Below are 20,673 nucleotides of genomic sequence, written 5' to 3'. Positions count from 1 at the left end.
ATGGCGTCGTTGGTCATGTTTTTGTTGTCACTTTTGTCATATACTTTATTCGTTTTGGAGGCAGCGGAGAATAATGTCATGAGAAGACTCTCCGACTCGTGCTACAAACCAATCAGGGATCATAGACCAACATATGTCAAGTAAGCTGTCGTCGGTAATATTAGGCTGTTATTACAGGTCAATAAAGCACTGAGTGATGTCACATCAAGCTGCTTATTAATTCTTCGTTTTTAGTCATTGTTTGTTGCATGCGTTGTTCTTGGTCGGAAATTGACATGTGGAACCTGAAACATTTCCAGTGGAATGTGCATTAAATGTCATACACACCCCAGTATAACTGACTGAGATGTTTGCTGCAGACTAATTAGACACAAACCCGTGTTCATTCATTTGTTCGGCTGCCCTCGGACGGGCGGTTCAGGACCATGTTCGCAAGGACAAACAGACTGAAGCTCAGCTTCTGAACACAGCAAAGACCTAGGTTCTGGGCCCTGGACAATCTAGACAATTTGATGGCAGCTACTAGATTGTAATCAAGTGCAATACTGAAACACAACTGTGAACATTTCAAACCTGCAAACTGCGACACTTTAAATGAATGTGCAATAACACTATGTGCAATATGACAACCCTCGGGTACATAAGGTTCAGAGATAGGAAATGTTAGGATATTTATAGCATAGCATAGAGTACAGCACAGTGTTTTATTTGTATAGTATAGTATAGTGGATAGTGTATATAGCCTTTATTTATGTAAACCAGCTCTTTCCCTTCTTGTTTTAGTATTTTTTTCCAACTTTTGTTGTATGGTACCTGTACTGTATTAATGACAATAAAGACCATTCATTCATTCATTCATTCATCATTCATCAGGACATATCCCAGGCCTCACGAGTATGTGATCGTCTCGGACCTCCCATTGACGTGGGACTGGAGGAACATTGATGGCAAAAATTATGTGAGCAGCACGCGCAACCAACACATTCCTCAGTACTGCGGCTCGTGCTGGGCCATGGGTGCGACCAGTGCCCTCGCAGGTACACATCTTCACCCCAAACTAACAAGTGGATCACATTGTGTACATTTGAGACGATCCCCAAATGCGTATTTCAAGTGATCAGATGTAGTTAGAAATTACTAACTGCTGTCGTGATGCATTCTTTTTCTTTCTTTCTTTTTCTTTCTTTTTTTTTTTTTTACAGTAGGCTGTGTCAGTCTGTAGTCAATAGGCCAGCTCATTAATGACAGATTACCGATGTGCATTAACGATTGTTTTTATTTTTAGACCGCATTAACATCAAACGTAAAGGAGCCTGGCCGTCTGCTTACCTGTCAGTCCAGAATGTGATTGACTGTGGAGGGGCAGGATCCTGCTTTGGGGGAGATCATCTGGGAATCTATTCCTACGCACACAAGAAAGGCATCCCGGATGAAACTTGCAACAACTACCAGGCCAAAAATCAAAGTGATAAAGAATTGATGTTTTCATGTTGTTATTATTATTCTACAGCCACAATACTATTATGAATTGGTTTATTTATTTATTTCGGCACTTCAATGCAGGCTCGTCATACTAGTGAGATAATCATTCATTATCTCATTATTTTAATTGTGGAATGGTTAAAACCGTGGTCTCAAATTTGACTAAAACATAATCAACTCAACCGTGTGCTTGGTAACCTGCAGAGTGTGAGCTGTTCAACCAATGCGGTACATGCACCTTCTTTAAGGCATGTGATGTCGTGCAGAACTACACCCTCTGGAAGGTGGGAGACTATGGAGAGGTGTCAGGCCGGGACAAGATGAAAGCTGAGATATACACCAACGGGCCCATCAGGCAAGTATTCTGCCTTTCAAAACTGTGAAGAATTCACTGCATTCTTAATTTGAGAACAGCGAAAAGAACAATAAATTACCACATTTCGAAAAGTATCTTGTAATATTGTCTGCAGTGCAGTTGTCTCTCACAATTGTACAACATTCTTCAACCTCACATTCGTAGTCAGACGTAAACATTTCAAGTGTTGTGTGACTGACTTTCTGTCTAGTGTTCACTAGTTGTTTTCCTTTTTGATAAATTAATCTCTCCCGTTTCACGTGGCTTGTCTCTTTAGCTGTGGGGTAATGGCTACAAAAGGCCTGGAGGCCTATGCTGGAGGGCTCTTTGCAGAGTTCCACCCCCTCTCTCATATGAACCACATCATTTCGGTGGCTGGGTGGGGTGTGACTGAGGACGGGACAGAGTACTGGGTCGTCAGGAACTCCTGGGGAGAGCCTTGGGTTTGTCTTCTCATATCTGTTTCTCCCGCCCATAGCATTCCACTACCGTTTGACACTACCCGTATCATAAAGACAGCAACATCTTTTTGTTTGTTTTGTATTTGCAGGGAGAATATGGATGGGCGAGGATAGTCACAAGCGCCTATAAAGGAGGAAAAGGCAACTGGTACAACCTGGCCATCGAGAAAAGCTGTGCCTATGCAGACCCTATTGTGTAGAAGAAAGACGAGTCATCTGATCAAATGGGTCATATTCTGTAAATTTCTCAGAATGTTACAACTTGATGAGATCCATCATTCCAGCAGTTTCCCAGTTCAGTCACGACACAGTTTAATATTGTTTAATGAAATGGTCGTACATTAGGTTTGGTGTAATTGGATGGCTCCGCTCTGTATAGATTAAATACAGAGAAACTGAGTGGGTGAAGGCTGGGGTGGTGGTTGGGATGACCAATAAGTGTAACTCTCATAGCCAGTGGCGTGCACTGTTTAACCATGGTGGAGTGTTGCATAACTCATCTCTTTTAAGCCTTATTAAATTAACATATGTGTTTTGCATTACGTGAGATCAGCTGTCCGTCAACTAACACAGCGTTCGACTTATAAGTGTCCTGCCTGAACTTATATCAACTTTATTTATGTTATAAATGCCCTGTCCTACCTGCAAGCAATGGTCACCCCCCCAAACCTCAGCCCGTTCACTCCGCTCCTTCCACCTCTGCTGGCCCACTGGCACCACTGCCCCTACGTGGATGGAGCACCCGGTTACAGCTCTTCACTGTCCTGGCAACCCGCTGGTGGAACGAGCTTCCCACTGCTGCCAGGACTGCAGAGTCACTCCCTATCTTCCCCTGTAGACTGAAGACCCATCTCTTCAGGCTACACCTTAACTGTCCCTCCTGATACATCTACATCCCCTCTACCCCCCCTGTACAGTTTCTCTACTGGTAATATAAGAAAAAAATCTTTCTTTCTTCTAGCATAGAATACTTTTAGCATAGACCGAGCATAGAATACTTTTCTGCTATGACTGGTAGATAGATGAGTCACTTACTTACGCTTTGGATAAAGGCGTCTGCTAAATGCCAAAAATGTAAATGTATGTTATCAACTGGTTATCGTGTCAATTGGTATGAAATGCAGTTCTTGCCCATTATGAGAATGAATGAATCACTTCCACATAATTGCCTTGCACTTATGAGGATACTAGATCCTATCTCTGATGCATTTGCAAAATGCAAAGCGTGAGTGGGTAGATTTCATTTTCCTTGTTACAACTTCCTTGTTACCTTCAGGTCTGTTGACCAAAACAGTATCTTTCTCAAATAAATGTTCCAACAGCAAAAAGCCAGTGTACACACGTTTATTTACTCACTCTGAGCACCTGGAGCAAATGAAGCACCTGGGGCAAACTATTTCCTTGTTACTGTATTAAGGAATGATGATGTTACTTCTTGAGTATTATGAGCCAGCAACAGATTCATAATATTCGTGTGGCTGTAGAATGATAATATCTAAAGCGATATGAATTAAGGGTAATTTCTGCCGGTTGTCTCATTATTTGTTATCTTATATATTATCTTACTTTCATTGCATAATTTCTCTGTAACACATGATGTTGTTTCTGTTTCAATGCCAGCCTCTTCTGAGTTTAATGAGTTTAATTTGATTAACAAATTGTACTGTGCTGTAGCTTCAGTAATAGCACAATAATAGTAGCAAACATGTAATACTATTCAGATTGTCTACACTTCAGTATTACATTTACATTATATTTTAGGCATTTAGCAGACACCTTTATCCAATGTGAATTACAACAAATACATTTAACTAAGTAAGTGAATCATCTATCCACCAGTCATAGCAGGGGAAAGTAATCTATGCTTGGGCCAGGGGTCATTTTAACAGTAGATAAACTTTACAGGGAGCTAGAGGGGAAGTAGATATGTCAGGAGGGACAGTTAAGGTGTAGCCTGAAGAGATGGGTCTTCAGAACAAGATAACATTTGTTCTTGAGATCTTGATTTGCTAGTCCCTGTTGAGTCATGACATATGACACCAATCACACCATACCATTTACGAGAGCATTGGAAGAGGGCAGAGTAATCCAACAACATGAATGAGCATAACAACAGTATTTGTGTTAACTGCTGTGGTGTGGCAGGTAGCCTACTGCACTATTCAGTGTGAACAATTTGGTTAGGCAGGTAATTTAAACCATGAGGAATAATCTTATTAGATTATAGTCCTTCCTTAGTTTATTTTGGTCAAGACTCACCACCATGAGTCCTTTTGGTCAAAGCCTCATATTCAATATAATATAGGAGATGTCTAATCTCTACATGTCACATGTCATAATCTCAGGAATTCGGAATTACCTTAAAGCCTCCCCCCCCCCCCCTCCCTGAATCGTTGCGAAATCCTCTTACTGGCCAGTGACAACAGCGCTGTCACCAGCTCGGAGATAAGGCTGTCGTATCACGTAAGACTGAGCGACAAAGAGAGAAACACAATGTATTGTAGGCTTATTTGTCGATGCTGCTGTTGTTGACAATGCGAAGAGTGTCATCCCGACATTCTGATATTTAGATTTGATTTTTGAACAACGAAAAGATGCCTAATGAATCGCTCCATCACCAGTGCGCCAGTGCAGCCGGGCATCTCGACATCCAGATATGCCGATAGATCTGAGCGCCAGATGGAGCGCTGTCATTGTTCTGTTTGGAGTGGTATGCAGCGTTTTCATATTCTGTGAGTATCTGATCTATTACCCGGTTATATCCAAGTGCGCTTGGCCGAAGATCCATCATGCAAGGGGAGGAGAAAGCGACGACGGCCAGCCAAGCGCTTCAACTCTCCGCGCCATGGTGCTGTCGGACACGCACCTTCTCGGCGCGATCGGAGGGCACTGGTTTGACAAACTGCGACGGTAATGTTTATTTTATTTTTTATTTTATTACTTATTATTTTATATTATTATTATTATTATTATTATTTTATTTAATTATTTAATTATTTAATCATTTTATTATTTTATTATTTATTAATACATTTTTAAATAATAGCTTAACAGTTTCGAGTTTAGAGGTGTTTAGAGCAGACTGTGTGCGCTATGCATCAAATGAAAACATCATTTTTTTCCAAGGAGACGTCCCCTCATCCACGCTGTATCTAAGCAGATTTGCTCAGTTGTCAACAATAACACTGTCTGGCAGTGTGTTGATGTGATGGAAGACTGACATGTCTCCTGTGCCACACAGGGAATGGCAGATGGAGAGGGCTTTCCAGACTGCACTGTCGTTGCTACGGCCGGAGATGGTGTTCATACTGGGGGATGTCTTTGATGAGGGAAAGTGGAGCTCTCCAAAGGTAAGGCTTCCAAACATGGCCACAGTTACCTCTCAGTGTCTGGTTATGGTTAGGAAAAATCACTTGATGCTTGCTGCCTTTCTTATTCATGCAACAGGACTGGGAGGAGGACGTGCGTCGTTTCCATCGAATGTTCAGACACTCAAGAGACACCGAACTGATAGTCCTGGTTGGAAACCATGACATTGGCTTTCACTATGAGTATGTTTGTCCCCATCTCAATATTACTGACTATGAATTCGAAGTATGAGAATTATGATTTTCAATGAATTATCATTATGGATAAGAATAATAAGGAAATCATCTTTTAATCTTAAAAAATAAAACCATAACAAAATAAAAATAATCCCAAAATACAGACAGCACTATGTGGTTGGACTGGACTGTGTGGACTTACTGACTTGCTTCTTTCTCTCTCTCCTGTGGAAGAATGGACTGGTTCAAGTTACAACGCTTTGAGAAGGTTTTCAATGCCACCTCTACGAGGATTGTCACCAAGAAAGGAGTCAAGTAAGTAAGGTGACATTCAAGTTGTGTGTCCTGTGTGTTCCTCTCAGATTTCCTTGTGTTCAACCCTGGGTGTGTACAGTATTCCTCTACAATAATAATAAAAAAAGAAATAAGAGGAAATAATAATAATAATAATAATAATAACAATCGTAATAAAGGTCCCTGCTATGTAGCTACCCTCCCTCAGTGCTAAGTCAAATGAGTGTATTGTATCCAGTGTAACCCATATGTGGGTTAGTTGTGGAAGGAGATGTTTCTAAACTGTCCTGGTGGGTTTTCTGTGTGTTTCGCTACAGCTTCCTGTTGGTGAACAGCGTGGCCTTGCATGGAGATGGATGTCCCATATGCCAGGCGGTGGAGAAGGAGCTGTTCCAACTGTCCAGAGATCTCAACTGCTCTCTTCAGGTGCGTGTCCGCCTCCTCAACGCGTCACGCTGGCACTCAGACTTCGCCCTCTCACCTTTATTCTGTCTCCATAAATGTGTTATGGTCAATAACATGTGTTGTATATTAACCCATGTATATTGTGTATATATACACGTGTTGTATATTATTAACCCAGTTCCTCTAATGTTATTTAAAAATAAAACACTGCCAATGGTCCCTGGCCTGAGCATAGATGACCTTTTCCTGCTATGTCTGGTGGATAGGTGATTCACTTACTTAGACAAATGTATTTGTTGTAAGTCGCTTTGGATAAAGGTGTCTAAATTTCTAAATACCAAAAATGTAAATGACCATTAACCCATGATATGCCTGTTGTGCCTCTTCTGTTGACAGAATATACAGTCCAGCATTATAAAAGAATACTGCAGAGACACACAAAGCTATCCTCCCTCCCTACCCATCATCTTGCAGGTATCCTCAAATGCACAGGCACTACTACAACTAACCACACACTATATTTGGTATTGAGAGACGTGAACATTAATGATGCTCCTGTTGTGCACCTTTTCCTCTCAGCATTACCCTCTGTACCGTGTGAGTGACGCCAGCTGTACTGGCCGGGATGCTGCCCCTCCAGCAGAGCGCCATCTGCTGTTCAGAGAGAAGTATGACGTGCTGTCTCAAGAGGCCTCCCAGAGGGTATGTATTGTATAAGCTACTCTGCTGTAGGGTTGGGGTGGGGGGGGGGGTTGAAGTGAAAAAACAGCATCCAGGAGGGCACTTTGTGAGTGGCAAGGCAAAATTGCTGCTTTTTGCTCCCTTTCACCACGTCCCTGCTGTACACTGATGAGTCACTTCACTGCATTCATTCAGCTCTCAAGAAAAGCGGGCCTATTGTGTCTGTTTTCGCTGGCTTGGTGGATGGTACATTGCAATGCCAAAGCATCAAAGCATTAGCAGCGGTTTGTGTAGAGCCACAGTAAGTCCCATCTCAAGTGATTCGATTGGATCGTAGGTGTCATGTAGCAGTAACTCCTTCCCTTCTCACAGCTCTTGCGGTGGTTTAAGCCCCGTCTCATTCTCAGTGGCCACACCCACAGCGGATGTGAAGTTCTCCATGACAACAAGTACCCAGAGATCAGTGTGCCGTCCTTCAGCTGGAGAAACCGCAACAACCCCAGCTTCATCCTGGTAGCATACTTTCAAATATTCTTCTGTTTGACATTGTAGTGGATATTCTTGTGTTGACCGTTCTAATCATACGTGTTGAATTATCGGTACGGTCTACTTACCATGATGAGTGATGGTCAGAAATGATCATCTCATCAGGACGCCTAGGTGGCGTAGCTCACTAAGGCGCATGCCACGTAATCGCAGGGTCCATGGTTTGATTCCGGCCATCAACTTATCCTGCATGTCATCCCTCCTTTCTCTCACCCATCCTTCCTGTCAGTCTCTACTGTCTCTATCCCGATAAAGCAGAAAAGCCCTTCAAAAACATATAGGGAAAAAAAAAAAAAAAAGAAGTTATCATCTTATGAAAGGGTGATGGCCTGCAGTCTGCCATTCACAGCCCTGGTTCACTGATCTGCCTACCTTTGTACCTTCTTCCCCCCCCCCCCCTCTCTCTCTCTCTCTCTCTCTCCTCCAGGGTTCGTTCTCCCCAGGCAGTTATGCCCTGTCTAAGTGTTTCCTCCCTGAGGAGAGCACGGTCATCGCCCTGTACTGTTCGGCCGGCGTCGGCCTGCTCCTGCTGCTCCTTGCCCACTGTCTGTGGATGAGGGGCCTGCTGCAGCAGTGTGTCAGCCGCCTCTGCCTCCTGACCAAGCAGAAGACCCTCTGACACAACGCGCCAGGGCTGCGTTCAGGAGAATCCAACGTTGTAAATGTTACAGATTGAAATGTCTCGTATGGAAACGACATGCTTGTTGTGGTCTAACAGAGAAGCATGTCTGTTCTGTGTGATGTACTTCTCTCTGAATGTTCTACAACGTTGCACTCCACTGAATGCAACCCTGGCTGACCCGCAGTCAGTATCTCACCCTGTACAGATTGAGCGTTCCTGATTCGAAGAAGAGTGCGTGTTGTTGTATAATATGGGCCAAAACGACTCTGTGTATTATTGTTTTGATGGTGAAAAATGCGTTGTTCCACTTCGAAATGAGCCAATTTTATATTGATGTACACCCTTCTCTCCTTATAACTGGCTGGTATCTGGTTAGGGCTGCTAAATTGAAGTTGAATACATGATACATCAAATGTACCTCTGGTCACTTATACTCTAATACAAGCACAAATCTAGATTCTCATTATTACCTGTATTTGTTGCCAATTATAGGTACTACTTTTATGTCTTAAAAATGTAGTTTCCAGATGGTACTAATGTTACTAAGTTATCTATGAAGCACAATAAGGCTTTAATAGCTTTACATGCACTGGTTTTGGAAGACGGGAATTTCTCTCTTTTCTGACATTTTCTGAGAAAGAAACGTTTTGTCAAGTTGAAAAGTTTTTAAAATTATTTTATGTGCCAAATGTATATAATTTCTGATGTACAGAATAAAGCAAAATTCAAAGTTCAAACAATGGAGTCAGTGACGGTGTAGTGACGTTGGCCAACGCAGACATATTTACCTAGTGATAACACTTTCTGTTACAGTAAGGTACCTTCAGATCTCTTACTGTTAATAACTAGATAAGAACCAAGTAATGACCATAACCATTCACTAATATGGAAAATAATGAGAATTTGTGTGTCGAGGGTAATTAGAGGTTATAAGTTAGTTCCAGCGAAATCGCATATTACCTGAAAAAGAGAGTGCAACCACTATCGCATCAGAGCAACAAGACCAGGTCATTATCGTCAAACATTTCCCTCTTTTACACTAGAAGGTGCAATGAAATGCGGTTGCCATAGATAATGCCATTGTTATGAGAATTACGCACACAGGGTCAACACCGAGATGGAAATAAAGCAAAGTCCTCTAATGTGCCTCTTTATTTAAAGAAAAATAAAAATGTCATTTCATCATCCTCCCAGGCCAGACATGGGGTCACACCTCCAGTCAGTTCACTCTCTGTTGGGGATAGACGTGTACTGTAGAAGAGAAGGCTGATGCTGTTTGTACAAGGAGAAGAGCTTGTCTTGTTGGGTGCTGCTCACACATTCATAGTGCCTGTGCCATTGGGTATGGCTCCAAAGGACCAAAGAATTACTTAATATTGCACACTCTCACTTATTCATCTCCACTCTAAACATGCTTACCTATGTGTGTATGTATACATATTTACCGTATACATACATAGGTATGTATACACCTAGGCACACACATAATTAAACATGTATAATTGTACATATATATTTATATAGACCTATAAATTTACATGTACATACATTTATAAAAGATTACACACACAACGTACACTCCACTCTCATACACACACACAATGCGTCTGTGAGTCTATGTTTGTTTTATGTACACATGCGCACACACACGCACAGGCACACACACATGTACAGATCTCAGACATACTTTCATATCGAAAAAAGTTGGTTCCTATTAAAACAACACCAGGTTGCAATTTTGGACACTTTCAATGGATTTCCAATGTTTTTAAAGCTGTGAAATAATTCAAAATAAAAAGGAGGAAAAACAAACAAAAAAAGGCATGGCGCTGCAACATCTGGTCTTCACTGCAGGTAAGTGGTTAATTTGCATAATGTATACAGGTTTTTAGGATTTTTTTCCCTATTTTTTATTTTTTTACTAAACAGCATTTCCTTTTTTTTTTTATAAACCAGAAAAAACTAAACTCTACAGAGAAAGTCCCTACCCGCAGTCTTCTTCTGCTGATAGAGGTTGACATCAAGCTGTACAGCGCAGTCCAAAACATACTTACATCTGAGCTCATTTACAGGTACAGCCGTAATCAAGGCACAAAGATCTACAAGTAGATTTGTTTTTCTTTCAATAAAGTTGTACAAAATAATATTACATTTTACAGTCTGTACAGGATAAATCAACCTTGCACAGTCGGTACAAGTTAAGAAACAAACAAATAAAATAAAAATAATAATAATAATAATAATAATAGGACTAAATTTGCTCTCCCGTCCCTCCCCAAGAAGATGTCTAAGCTAAAAGGATGGTTGTTTGTGTGAACAGACAGGTCAGAGTGATGAGTGTGGTGGCTCCTCCCCCTTGGACATGTTAGGCAGACAGCAGCGGCAGGCGGCAGGGCTAAGGTGCAGAGAGGAGCTCCGTCCTGTTCCTTCATTCATTGGTTCATTCGTTCAGTTGTTTTCTTGACACCCCCGCCCCCCCCGCCTCTCCCTCTCTCTCCCTGCTCCATGTCTGTGTCTCTGAGCCACACCAAGCAGGAGGTCAGGGGTCACGGTACCCCTCTCCCCCCCCCCCCCCAGTCGACCTGCAACTCGGAACACTAAAATTGTGACAGAGTAATAAATATTGTGATGCTACATTGTGTGTATACTTCCTCCAAAAAGGTATTAAGTAACCTGATGCAAAGTGCATTATCTCTTCTTCTTCTTCTTCTCCTCCTCTTCCTCTTCATCTTCTTCTTCCTCCTCCCTCCCTCTCTCCATCCGTTTATCAAGCTTTCTGTCACGTTGGAGAGAAGAAGCAGAGGGACCACTCTGATGGAGGAGGGGGGGCTGGGTCAGGGGGTTATGCCAGCTTCGACTGGGAAGTGACACACTCACACACGCTCTCTCTCGCATGCATACACACGCAACACACACGCACACACACGCAACACACACACACACGCAACATACACACACGCGCACGCACGCACGCAACACACACACGCAACACACACGCAACACACACACGCAACACACACACACACACATTGCCTCTACACTGAGGTCCTGTCTGTGCTTCTCACACACGAACACACCCGCCAAGCCAGTCTAGGTCCAACGACATCGCCATTGACAAAAAAAGGACAAAAGAAAAAAACTAAGGAGGTAGCCGAAGGCTTAGTGGAATGACAAAAAAATCAAGGCATTCGAAAAAACAGGAAGGATAAAAAAGCAACACGCACAACTTTGTTCCCCAACCTTCCTTACATCTGTGAAATGGGGATAAATCGGTCTGCCCAAAAAAAAAAAAAGGGGGAAAAAAAAAAAGGAGGAAGAGGATTTGACACACTTCAGTAGTACTTCATAGTCCCCAGGAGGGGGGGGGCTTGGGTTCAGTTGGGTTTTATTTTTGGGTCGAGGATGCAGAATGGTTGAAAAAAAAACACAGAAGGCCGATGGTCAGGTTTGTCCCATCACAAGAGTTCGTACTGCCGCAGGTGCATCCTCTGGATGATGTCCCGGCAGTCGTTAAACACCCGGCGGATGTTCTCTGTGTCCACGGCGCAGGTGAAGTGGGGGTAGCAGTAGTGTCTGCCATCGCCACTCGCAGTGCTGATCCGCTGTGGGAGGGGGGAGATGGAGAGAGGGAGGGAGGGGAAGAGTGAAAGAGAGAGAGAGAGGAGGGACAAGTGTGTTAGCCGTGGCGACATGAGGGTCTCACAACTGGACGCAATCAAAAACAGCTACAGTACACAGTTCCAAAGTGACTTCTCTGTTGAACTATGATAAGTACCAAATTAAAAAATGGTATGTTATGCATGCTAAGCATGAATAAACTAACCATTCACACAATTTGACATTTTCAATAGCCACACATCTATAGCCCGTGATAAATACTTACGAGAAACTCATCTCGGATGAAAAACTTAGCTCTCGTCACTTTTGGGTCTTCACCAGGTTCAGGAGTTGCTGGTAAAACACAAACAGAGAGGCGTCAGGTTGAACGGCCCGGCTATCAGAGGAACAACGGGACGACACCGTCTTCCAAACCACTGCTATAGAGGTATAGGCAGGGGTGCACATAACTTTTTGGGGCCAGTGCTCAGAGGAGCACCTAGGGATGCTGCTTGGTGCTCCCAGAGCTCGCGAGTCACGACCCGTCCCACAGGATGGATAAAAAAGGGATACATGGATATATTATTAGCAAAACGACATTTATTCATAAATAAAGATGAACGACCAAATTATTGTGTGCAAAACAAAAGAAACAAATGCAAAATCAAATGACTGCTCTTTAAGAATGAAAGTCTGTCCGACTCCTTTAAACACAATGAAATCAACTGACATCTCTTTAAGCACTAACTGAATGTCTGTTCTTTAAACACACTGAAATAAACTGACATCTCTTTAAGCACTAACTGAATGTCTGTTCTTTAAACACACTGATATAAACGGACATCTCTTTAAGCACTGCTCTGTTCTGTAAACACTGAAATCAACTTTTCCAAAAAAAAGAGCGCCTTCATGCGGCTGATCTGCCGCGCAGCATGCATTTTGGCGACGTATGCGCACTGGCGCACCAGTTATGTGCACCCCTGGGTATAGGGGCCGTATTCAGGGCCGTGCCTCTGAACTGGCAATTTAACTGACTGGAACACAGTACCAGTGGAGGCTGGTGGAGGTAGAAATCGGAGGACGGGGCTCATTGTAATGCATGGAATTGATGTGATACCTGTCCCCCTCCTTCCATTCATTGAAAGCATGACAATGAGCTCCGTCCTCCGATTTCTACCTCCACCGGCCTCCCCTTCGCAGTGCTGGACAAGGGGTGAACGCCTGTGGTACGTGACGTCACGGTGCGGCTGCGTACCTTCATTTGGTATGGTGTAGCGAGCATATTCAGGGAAGTAGTCTTCTATTTTGGATTTTCCAGCTAATACTTTCTCAGCCAACATGTCCTGCTTGTTGAGGAATAATATGACTGATATAGTGCGTAACCATCTGGAAGACAAGCACAAACAAACAAGCAAACAAACAAACAAACCGTTAGAAAAGACTAAAGCAGACTTGACCTGTCACTCAGCCAGGGGACATGGGTGGAGGTAGAAACCGGAGAACAGACTCATTGTAAATGCAATGGAATGGAATGAGGAATGGTGTAAAACACCACGTATTACAATGTACAATGTGCCCGTCTTCCGATTTCTGCCTCCTCCAGCCTCCCCGAAACTCCTAAAGTGGACTAGAACTGTTACTGAGAGAACACACAGATCCAATGTGAAGGACCTACGGTGTGCTAAGCCGTTGACGTACCTGTTATTCCAAATACTGCGGAAGAGATCCAAGGCTTCTCGTAGCCGGTTGGTGTTGTTGTCTTCCCTTATTACCATGTTGTAGCTGCTGCTCGCAACCACGAAGATGATAGCAGTGACATCTACCAGAGGATGAGACGAAGGCGCTTTGATTAATTTAATTAATTTTGCCATTTAGCAGACGCTTTTAATCCAAAGCGATTTACAATTACGAATTACAGGGACATTCCCCCTGGAGTAACTGAGGGCTAAGTGCCTTACTCAAGGGCACACTAGTAGTGGTGTGGTTTCAGGCGGGATTTGAACTCACAACCTTCCGATCACAAGTCCAACTCACTATCCACTAGACCACCACTACCCCAGACGCTTTGAAACATCCTATCCACTAACGCACGCACTCACGCGACACCTCTTACAAGAAAGTGGCAATGGTTTGCTATGAAGAATTCAGAACTTTACATACGTTCTTCTCACACATGTGCGCACACGCACACACACGCACACGCACACACACACACACACACACACACACCAACTCACCATTAAAGCACTGGATCCATTTCCTCCTCTCGTCTCTCTGGCCTCCAACATCAAACATACTGAGGAGGAGGAGGAGACAGAATATTAGGTCACACAGAAACATCATGTAAGACTGGCTGTGATGACAACGGCTCCCTCCTGTGGACATATTGGGAAACTAGCTCTGGCGACAAACAGCCAAGTATGTCTACAAGCACAAGGGCCAGTCATATAACCTGTATTAAATATATTTTCATCTCTTAGTTATTAATGCATGCTTATTCATATAAATCTGTCACAGTTTAGATAGTCCACATAAACATTTCATAATTATAGTCAACTCTCTAAAAAGATCACGACAGGCAACAAAGAAATCCAGCTATGAATTTCTGAGTATGAGGGCGTATCGTCAATATTATTGTCATCATCATCATCATTATCATCATCATCATCATCATCATGTGATTTGCTTGACAAGAAAGAGAGACTTACTGAAAGTTGACCTTGTCTACTTGGAATCTCGTCTCAAAAATCCCTGAAGTTAACACTCTGCAGCGTAGCAAGTCCTAAGAAGGGAGGTCAAAGGGCATGTGTCACATGTCTGATTCAATGACAGCAAAGTGTACAGAACACATTGGGGTGCATACAAATAATTAAAGGGATTTCGACATAGAGGCTTTGGGGTACCTGATCTGTCGGGGTATAGTCACTCTGTCTCACCGAGTCAATTCTGTCCAGGAAACTGCAACGGGAAACACACAGGAAAAAAGTGAATGACATTAACCCTAAATGTCATTCAGGGAAACCGTGAAAGAAGAGGGTTCACACACATCAGCTGGGAAAATCCTGTTACCCAGGGAGGCCGATAGCATAGAGAGGCCTTATGACCACTGTCTCAGCCAGCTCTAGGAAAAAAGAACAGAAGACATTTTCCAAGCAAGCTGTCCTTTTAGGAGGGGTTGGAAGTATACAATAAAAAACGCCAAGATTTAGGATTATATAACTGAAACAAGCTCCACTATTGTGTACAGTTCGACAACGTACTGAAGGGGATTCGGTCAGACGCCATGTCTGATTCTCGCGTCATGGTGGTTTGGGTGCAACATCAGTACGGCATCTGACCACTAGAGGGCAGGTCTGCTCAGGCTGAGCTATTTTTGTCTGTCTCTTGTTGGAGCGATTACATAAGCCGGTTATTGTGGAGGTTAGATGGCTTGCTGTTGCTGCCGCTGCCTCTCCACTACAGAGTGAGGCATGTGCAGGCTAGGAAGCAAGGCAGGGCCGTGCTTCCCTCTCCTCTCTCTTCTCGCCTCTCCTGCAGCACAGCAAGATCACCCAGGCAAGGCCCAGGATGAGGACAGAGAGGAGGCCTGCCTGGCCTGCACCGTCATATAGCCTACATACCAACCAGGCCCCTGGCCAGACACACTCACAACAACAACAACAACAACAACAACATATACAGTATGTAGGCTACATGAATATTAATAAAAACATATATTAGCTATGTACATTCACTGACATTCTGCTTCCAGGCCATAGGGCCCCACACGGCTGTTCATCCCATTCCCAGTGATCGAGCCTGAGCAACAGCCTGGCAACGTACGAGGGCCCAGCTCAAAGGAATCATCTCATCTGTTTGGCACGGCATGCATATATACAGCTCTGGTAAAAAAAAATCAGAGACCACCGCAAAATTATAGGTTTCTCTGGTTTTATTATTTATATTCTTATATAGGTATTCGTTTGAGTGTCATGAACAATATTGATTTGTTCTATAAACTACAGAAAAAAAAAATCTCCCAAATTCCAAATTAAAATATTGTCATGTCTGGCTCTCGTTGAGGAAAGTTTTTTTCCCCACTTTGCACGTCTTCGGCCCTGCCCCTAGGAGCCTGTTCCGAGCCGTCCTCACCGTGCACTTCACCCCACCTGCCGTTTGCCATTATTTTTTATAGGTCACCTGATGTCATCCTATTGTCGTTGAGTGACATTGGAAAGCGTTGGCGGTGGAGAGTAGTGTTAGCCCTCTGCCAGTCGTAGCTTTGTTGTCCCCAATGTCTGCTGCTTAACCATGTTCTTATGAACGGCCATCTTTTATATTTTATGGATGGAAGCGTTTCTCCACTCAAAACGTTTCTTTTCCACTCTTTTGGTCAATAGTTAACAGCTCTCATGGTCCATAGTTATTTTTTGGATTCCAATTACTTTTGAGGTACTAATAGCACTGTTTTTGCCATCCAGCTGGTCCTATTGCAAGAGGACAGTGATGACCACAGCAGTGGTTTTTATGCTTTTCCTCACTAAATAGAATGAGGTGTGCCTGTGTTGGAATTCAACAGACACTGGAATGGAATGGCTGCCATAAATGCTGATTTCAGAACAATTTGAGGTGGTCTCTTTTATTTTTCTTCCAGAGTTTATATATAGGCCACAAACAAACCCCCAAAATTCAAATGAAACCAAGCAATGTTTCCAGTTGCAAACCGTGTGTGGCTTTAACGATCTACACATCAATCTCCGAACTCTGCATAGGCTTGAAAGTCTGCTGCCACACGTGCTGAACCCATAGTACGACCTCCTACATGAATGAACCTCCCTCTGCCTTGTTGTGACAGATGGGGACAGGACAGCAGGCCAGAGATGGTCTTGGTCTGGGTCGTGACTCGTGTTCTTGCAGTATATCCTGGGTGCTGAGGACCCACAGGCTGTGCACGCTTTTGATCCAGCCCAGTACTTGCACCTGATGCCCACAAAATCAGTGGATCATCAAGCCCTCGGTGGAGTCTGACTAATTGAGTCTGACGTGTTAGTATTGTGCTGGAACAAAAGCCTGCACACCATGTGCTGTGACCTGGATCGAAGAAAAACGGGGTAGAGTACTGGAGGTTTCCGAAGCAGCCAAAAGCCTGGATGGACACGCACACACACACAGACACACACAGACACAGACACAGACACACACACACAGACACGCACAGACACACACACAGACAGACACACAGACAGACACACAGACACACACACACAGACACACACACACACAGACACACACAGACACGCACACACAGACACAGACAGACACACAGACACACACAGACACACACACACACACACACACACAGACACACACACACACACACACAGACACACACACACAGCTTGTGCCCCATCGCTGCAACAATGTGCGGTATTTTTAGTCAGTCTTCTTTGCAGAAACGTAGGTTATAATTACCCCGTGTTCTGTGACTGCCATGTGACAAGTGCTATTGGTGGAGAGCTGGGGAGCCAAAGATAGGCTCTCTACTCAGCCACAACAAGCTGCTCCAGGAAAGGCCAAAAAAAGATAACATTGATTATCGAGTGTCCTTCCAGACATAGACTTATAAAGGGTCTGGTACAATTTCCAGATGGTAGGCCTAGTTTCTCTGGTGGGGTAACTATAAATAGAGGTGACTAGTTGCAGGTCCATCCAGACCACGTCTGTAGGATGTAGTGGTCTGTCTGGGTTTAACCTAGATCTTTTCACCATTGGACAACAACTGAATCCAATCTTGTGTCCCTGCGTTGACAGTGGACCAGTCTGTCTGTGAATGGGCTAGCTTCTCTCTCTCTTATCTATGGGCACTCCCTTTATCTGTGCTCAGGCCACTCTTTCACTATGCAGATGAGTTATTTCACCTTAGTACCTGTCTGAGTTCTAGCCAACCTCCCCTAGAGTCTCTCTCTCTCTTTCTTTTCTGCATTTCAGCTGGGCCTTGCTTTGGCCTGGTCTCTCTCTCTATGTGCATTGCTTTGGCCTGGTCTCTCTCTCTCTCTGTGTGCATTGCTTTGGTCTGGTCTCTCTCTCTCTCTCTCTGTGAGCATTGCTTTGGTCTGGTCTCTCGCTCTGTGTGCATTGCTTTGGTCTGGTCTCTCTCTCTGTGTGCATTGCTTTGGCCTTGTCTCTCTCTCTCTCTCTCTGTGTGAGCATTGCTTTGGTCTGGTCTCTCTCTCTGTGTGCATTGCTTTGGTCTGGTCTCTCTCTCTGTGCATTGCTTTGGCCTGGTCTCTCTCTCTGTGTGTGCATTGCTTTGGTCTGGTCTCTCTCTCTGTGAGCATTGCTTTGGTCTGGTCTCTCTGTGTGCATTGCTTTGGTCTGGTCTCTCTCTCTCTGTGAGCATTGCTTTGGTCTGGTCTCTCTCTGTGCATTGCTTTGGCCTGGTCTCTCTCTCTGTGTGCATTGCTTTGGTCTGGTCTCTCTCTCTGTGCATTGCTTTGGTCTGGTCTCTCTCTCTGTGTGCATTGCTTTGGCCTGGTCTCTCTCTCTCTCTCTCTCTGTGCATTGCTTTGGTCTGGTCTCTCTGTGTGCATTGCTTTGGCCTGGTCTCTCTCTCTGTGAGCATTGCTTTGGTCTGGTCTCTCTCTCTCTCTCTGTGCATTGCTTTGGTCTGGTCTCTCTCTCTCTCTGTGCATTGCTTTGGCCTGGTCTCTCTCTCTGTGCATTGCTTTGGTCTGGTCTCTCTGTGAGCATTGCTTTGGCCTGGTCTCTCTCTCTGTGTGCATTGCTTTGGTCTGGTCTCTCTCTCTGTGAGCATTGCTTTGGCCTGGTGTCCCTGACTCTCTCTGTGTATGTATGAGGGCCAGTTGAGGCTGCAGGGCCTCCGGGCCAGCCCAGCACTCCTGCACTGCAGCCCCACGTGGTGCAGGTCACATGTGGCGCGGCCCATGGAGCACTCTGTGCACAATGAGAGGGGGGGAGGGATGGGGGAGAGAGAGAGAGAGGGGGGGGAGGGGAGGGAGAGAGAGAGGGAGGAGAGGAGGGGGGGAGAGCGATTGAGGGAGGGTGAGAGAGAGAGAGAGAGAGAGAGAGAGGGGGGGGGGACGGGGGGGACGGACAGTAAAGCGCTCAGCGTTGGGGCTTGGGGACATGGGTCACCCAGGTCCAGAGGGGCTCCTCCACCAAAGACGAAGCAGCAGCAGAGCAGAGCTGCTGAGCAGTTTAGGGTACTCCGTCTGGTTAGGTCGCTCTCTCGTAGTTACGGAGCACCCAACAAACAAACAAGGCAAAGCAACAAAACTGGGAAACAAACAAACAGGCAGACCCGTTCACTGACAAAGGCCTTGGCTCAGCAGGATATCCGGAGGCTAACTTTTGAGATGATCCGAATCATCATACTGTGTACATAACCAACATGTTGCATTCATTTCCAGAGAATCTGCCCCCCCACCCCCCTCCCAACCCCACCCCCACCACCCCATTGCGAGAGCGAGTTTGGGCATGATTCATCTGGTGAAAAAGGGAACCGATTGTCAAAAAAATCCGAACCGTTGACGGAACACAAGGAAACGCTATCAAAACCAGTAAAAAAGTCCCCGGTTGCGTGGCTGTTAGATGTTAGAGGCACTAGGAAACAGGCTTCCACAGACAGACAACCTTCATGTCAATGACAGCCCGCCTAGCCTCATGTGCTCATTTGATAATTGGGTTGACTTTTTACAAATAGTAGACCATCTTTAATTAGCAGTGGAGAGAGGGGGGGGATCAATAGTTTCCATATTTTGACCGGCTCTGCCCAGCATAATAGCCCAGTGCAGCAACTCACTTTAGCCTCCCAACTTCACCACGGTTGCCATTTAAAAACACACGGCTGGGGGTGCCAAACCATTACACACTCTCTATTACATGGATTTGCGACCGCAATATTTAAATTCAAAGCCATTTAGGAGTAAATATAACTTACTTAGCTAGGCCCACATTTAAACTGTCCTTCTTTTGATACCTACATAACATTTATCTAAACATAGGTGCCAGTATCTCAACTGTTTGTGTGTGGTCCACAAACACCGTACAATTAGTGAAACATGGTTTCCTGCATTCGTTTCATTTCCTAAACGTTCAAGTCAAGACATTCGGTGATTCAGTTTTACTAATAATTTAAAAAGGCGTTGAAAACACTTCTACGGACAAGACAAAGCTGAAACGCAACGCTCATCTTTTGTCTGTGTCACCTGGTGGAAAGATGTGAGCCGAGGTTGAACCCTCCTATCCCGACAGATACATTCACCAGTTTTAGAAAAGGACCTGAAACTAGACAAATCCATCAACGGCTCTGTGGGTGCTTCCTAAATATAGCACCCGGAACGGAGACACTCCTGAAAGTCAAACCCCAATACTGTGTAAACATAAGTACCTGCTTTACTTCAAGTCCATGAATACACTCTCCAGAGCATTCAGCCTCGGTTCTGAAAGGTGTTGTATAAAAATGGAAGATAAATTGTAACGTTTACATGTCTCTGTTAAATGTCTACGGGGAGCATTACATCAGCTCTGCCTAGAATAACACTCTCCAATCCGTCGTTGAAGCTACCTTGACTTGGCCAGAGTTTGTGGAGAAATACAAATCTACACAGTCTCAAACAAGTCAGTTTTTAGGACTCTTACATGCAAATCTAATCGACAAAAAAAGTTAGCGGACATGTTTTTAAT

At 44.3% G+C, this 20,673-nt stretch overlaps 3 protein-coding genes across 5 annotated transcripts in view; 2 read left to right on the top strand and 1 right to left on the bottom strand.

The window, feature by feature from the left end:
- LOC308171373 (cathepsin Z) lies at positions 1 to 3,561 on the top strand (the record flags this gene model as incomplete). 2 transcript variants are annotated; one of them, XM_080546213.1, is made up of 6 exons in its annotated part: positions 1 to 140; positions 874 to 1,037; positions 1,286 to 1,465; positions 1,687 to 1,837; positions 2,115 to 2,280; positions 2,388 to 3,561. In XM_080546213.1, the coding sequence occupies 6 exons, from the start codon at positions 1 to 3 to the stop codon at positions 2,496 to 2,498; spliced, it is 912 nt and encodes a 303-aa protein (XP_080402339.1). In that variant the 3' UTR covers positions 2,499 to 3,561. The 2 variants fall into 2 exon arrangements, with proteins under 2 accessions (XP_080402339.1, XP_080402338.1); XM_080546212.1 differs by having other exon boundaries at positions 12 to 140; positions 2,115 to 3,561.
- Positions 3,562 to 4,954: 1,393 nt separating this feature from the next.
- LOC308172104 (metallophosphoesterase 1-like) lies at positions 4,955 to 8,388 on the top strand (the record flags this gene model as incomplete). Its single annotated transcript, XM_080547014.1, has 9 exons — positions 4,955 to 5,208; positions 5,540 to 5,648; positions 5,746 to 5,849; positions 6,078 to 6,158; positions 6,455 to 6,563; positions 6,939 to 7,016; positions 7,122 to 7,244; positions 7,596 to 7,736; positions 8,197 to 8,388. 9 exons carry the CDS (start codon positions 4,955 to 4,957, stop codon positions 8,386 to 8,388), a joined length of 1,191 nt encoding a protein of 396 aa, XP_080403140.1.
- Positions 8,389 to 11,846: 3,458 nt separating this feature from the next.
- The window catches only part of gnal2 (guanine nucleotide binding protein (G protein), alpha activating activity polypeptide, olfactory type 2), a gene marked incomplete at both ends in the record, with an annotated part of 32,292 nt that continues 23,465 nt past the window's right edge, over positions 11,847 to 20,673 (bottom strand). For both annotated transcript variants that reach the window (XM_080546746.1, XM_080546747.1), the window contains 7 exons: positions 11,847 to 11,993; positions 12,275 to 12,342; positions 13,244 to 13,374; positions 13,687 to 13,807; positions 14,226 to 14,284; positions 14,697 to 14,770; positions 14,892 to 14,946. In XM_080546746.1, coding sequence (XP_080402872.1) covers positions 11,847 to 11,993; positions 12,275 to 12,342; positions 13,244 to 13,374; positions 13,687 to 13,807; positions 14,226 to 14,284; positions 14,697 to 14,770; positions 14,892 to 14,946 — 655 coding nt within the window. The remainder of the gene's footprint in view (positions 11,994 to 12,274; positions 12,343 to 13,243; positions 13,375 to 13,686; positions 13,808 to 14,225; positions 14,285 to 14,696; positions 14,771 to 14,891; positions 14,947 to 20,673) is intronic.

Source organism: Nansenia antarctica, assembly GCF_963989245.1.
Source record: "Nansenia antarctica genome assembly, chromosome: 16".
Classification (NCBI taxonomy): domain Eukaryota; kingdom Metazoa; phylum Chordata; class Actinopteri; order Argentiniformes; family Microstomatidae; genus Nansenia; species Nansenia antarctica.
Note: the sequence above shows the minus strand (reverse complement) of the source record. Positions and strands in the feature narration are given on the sequence as shown.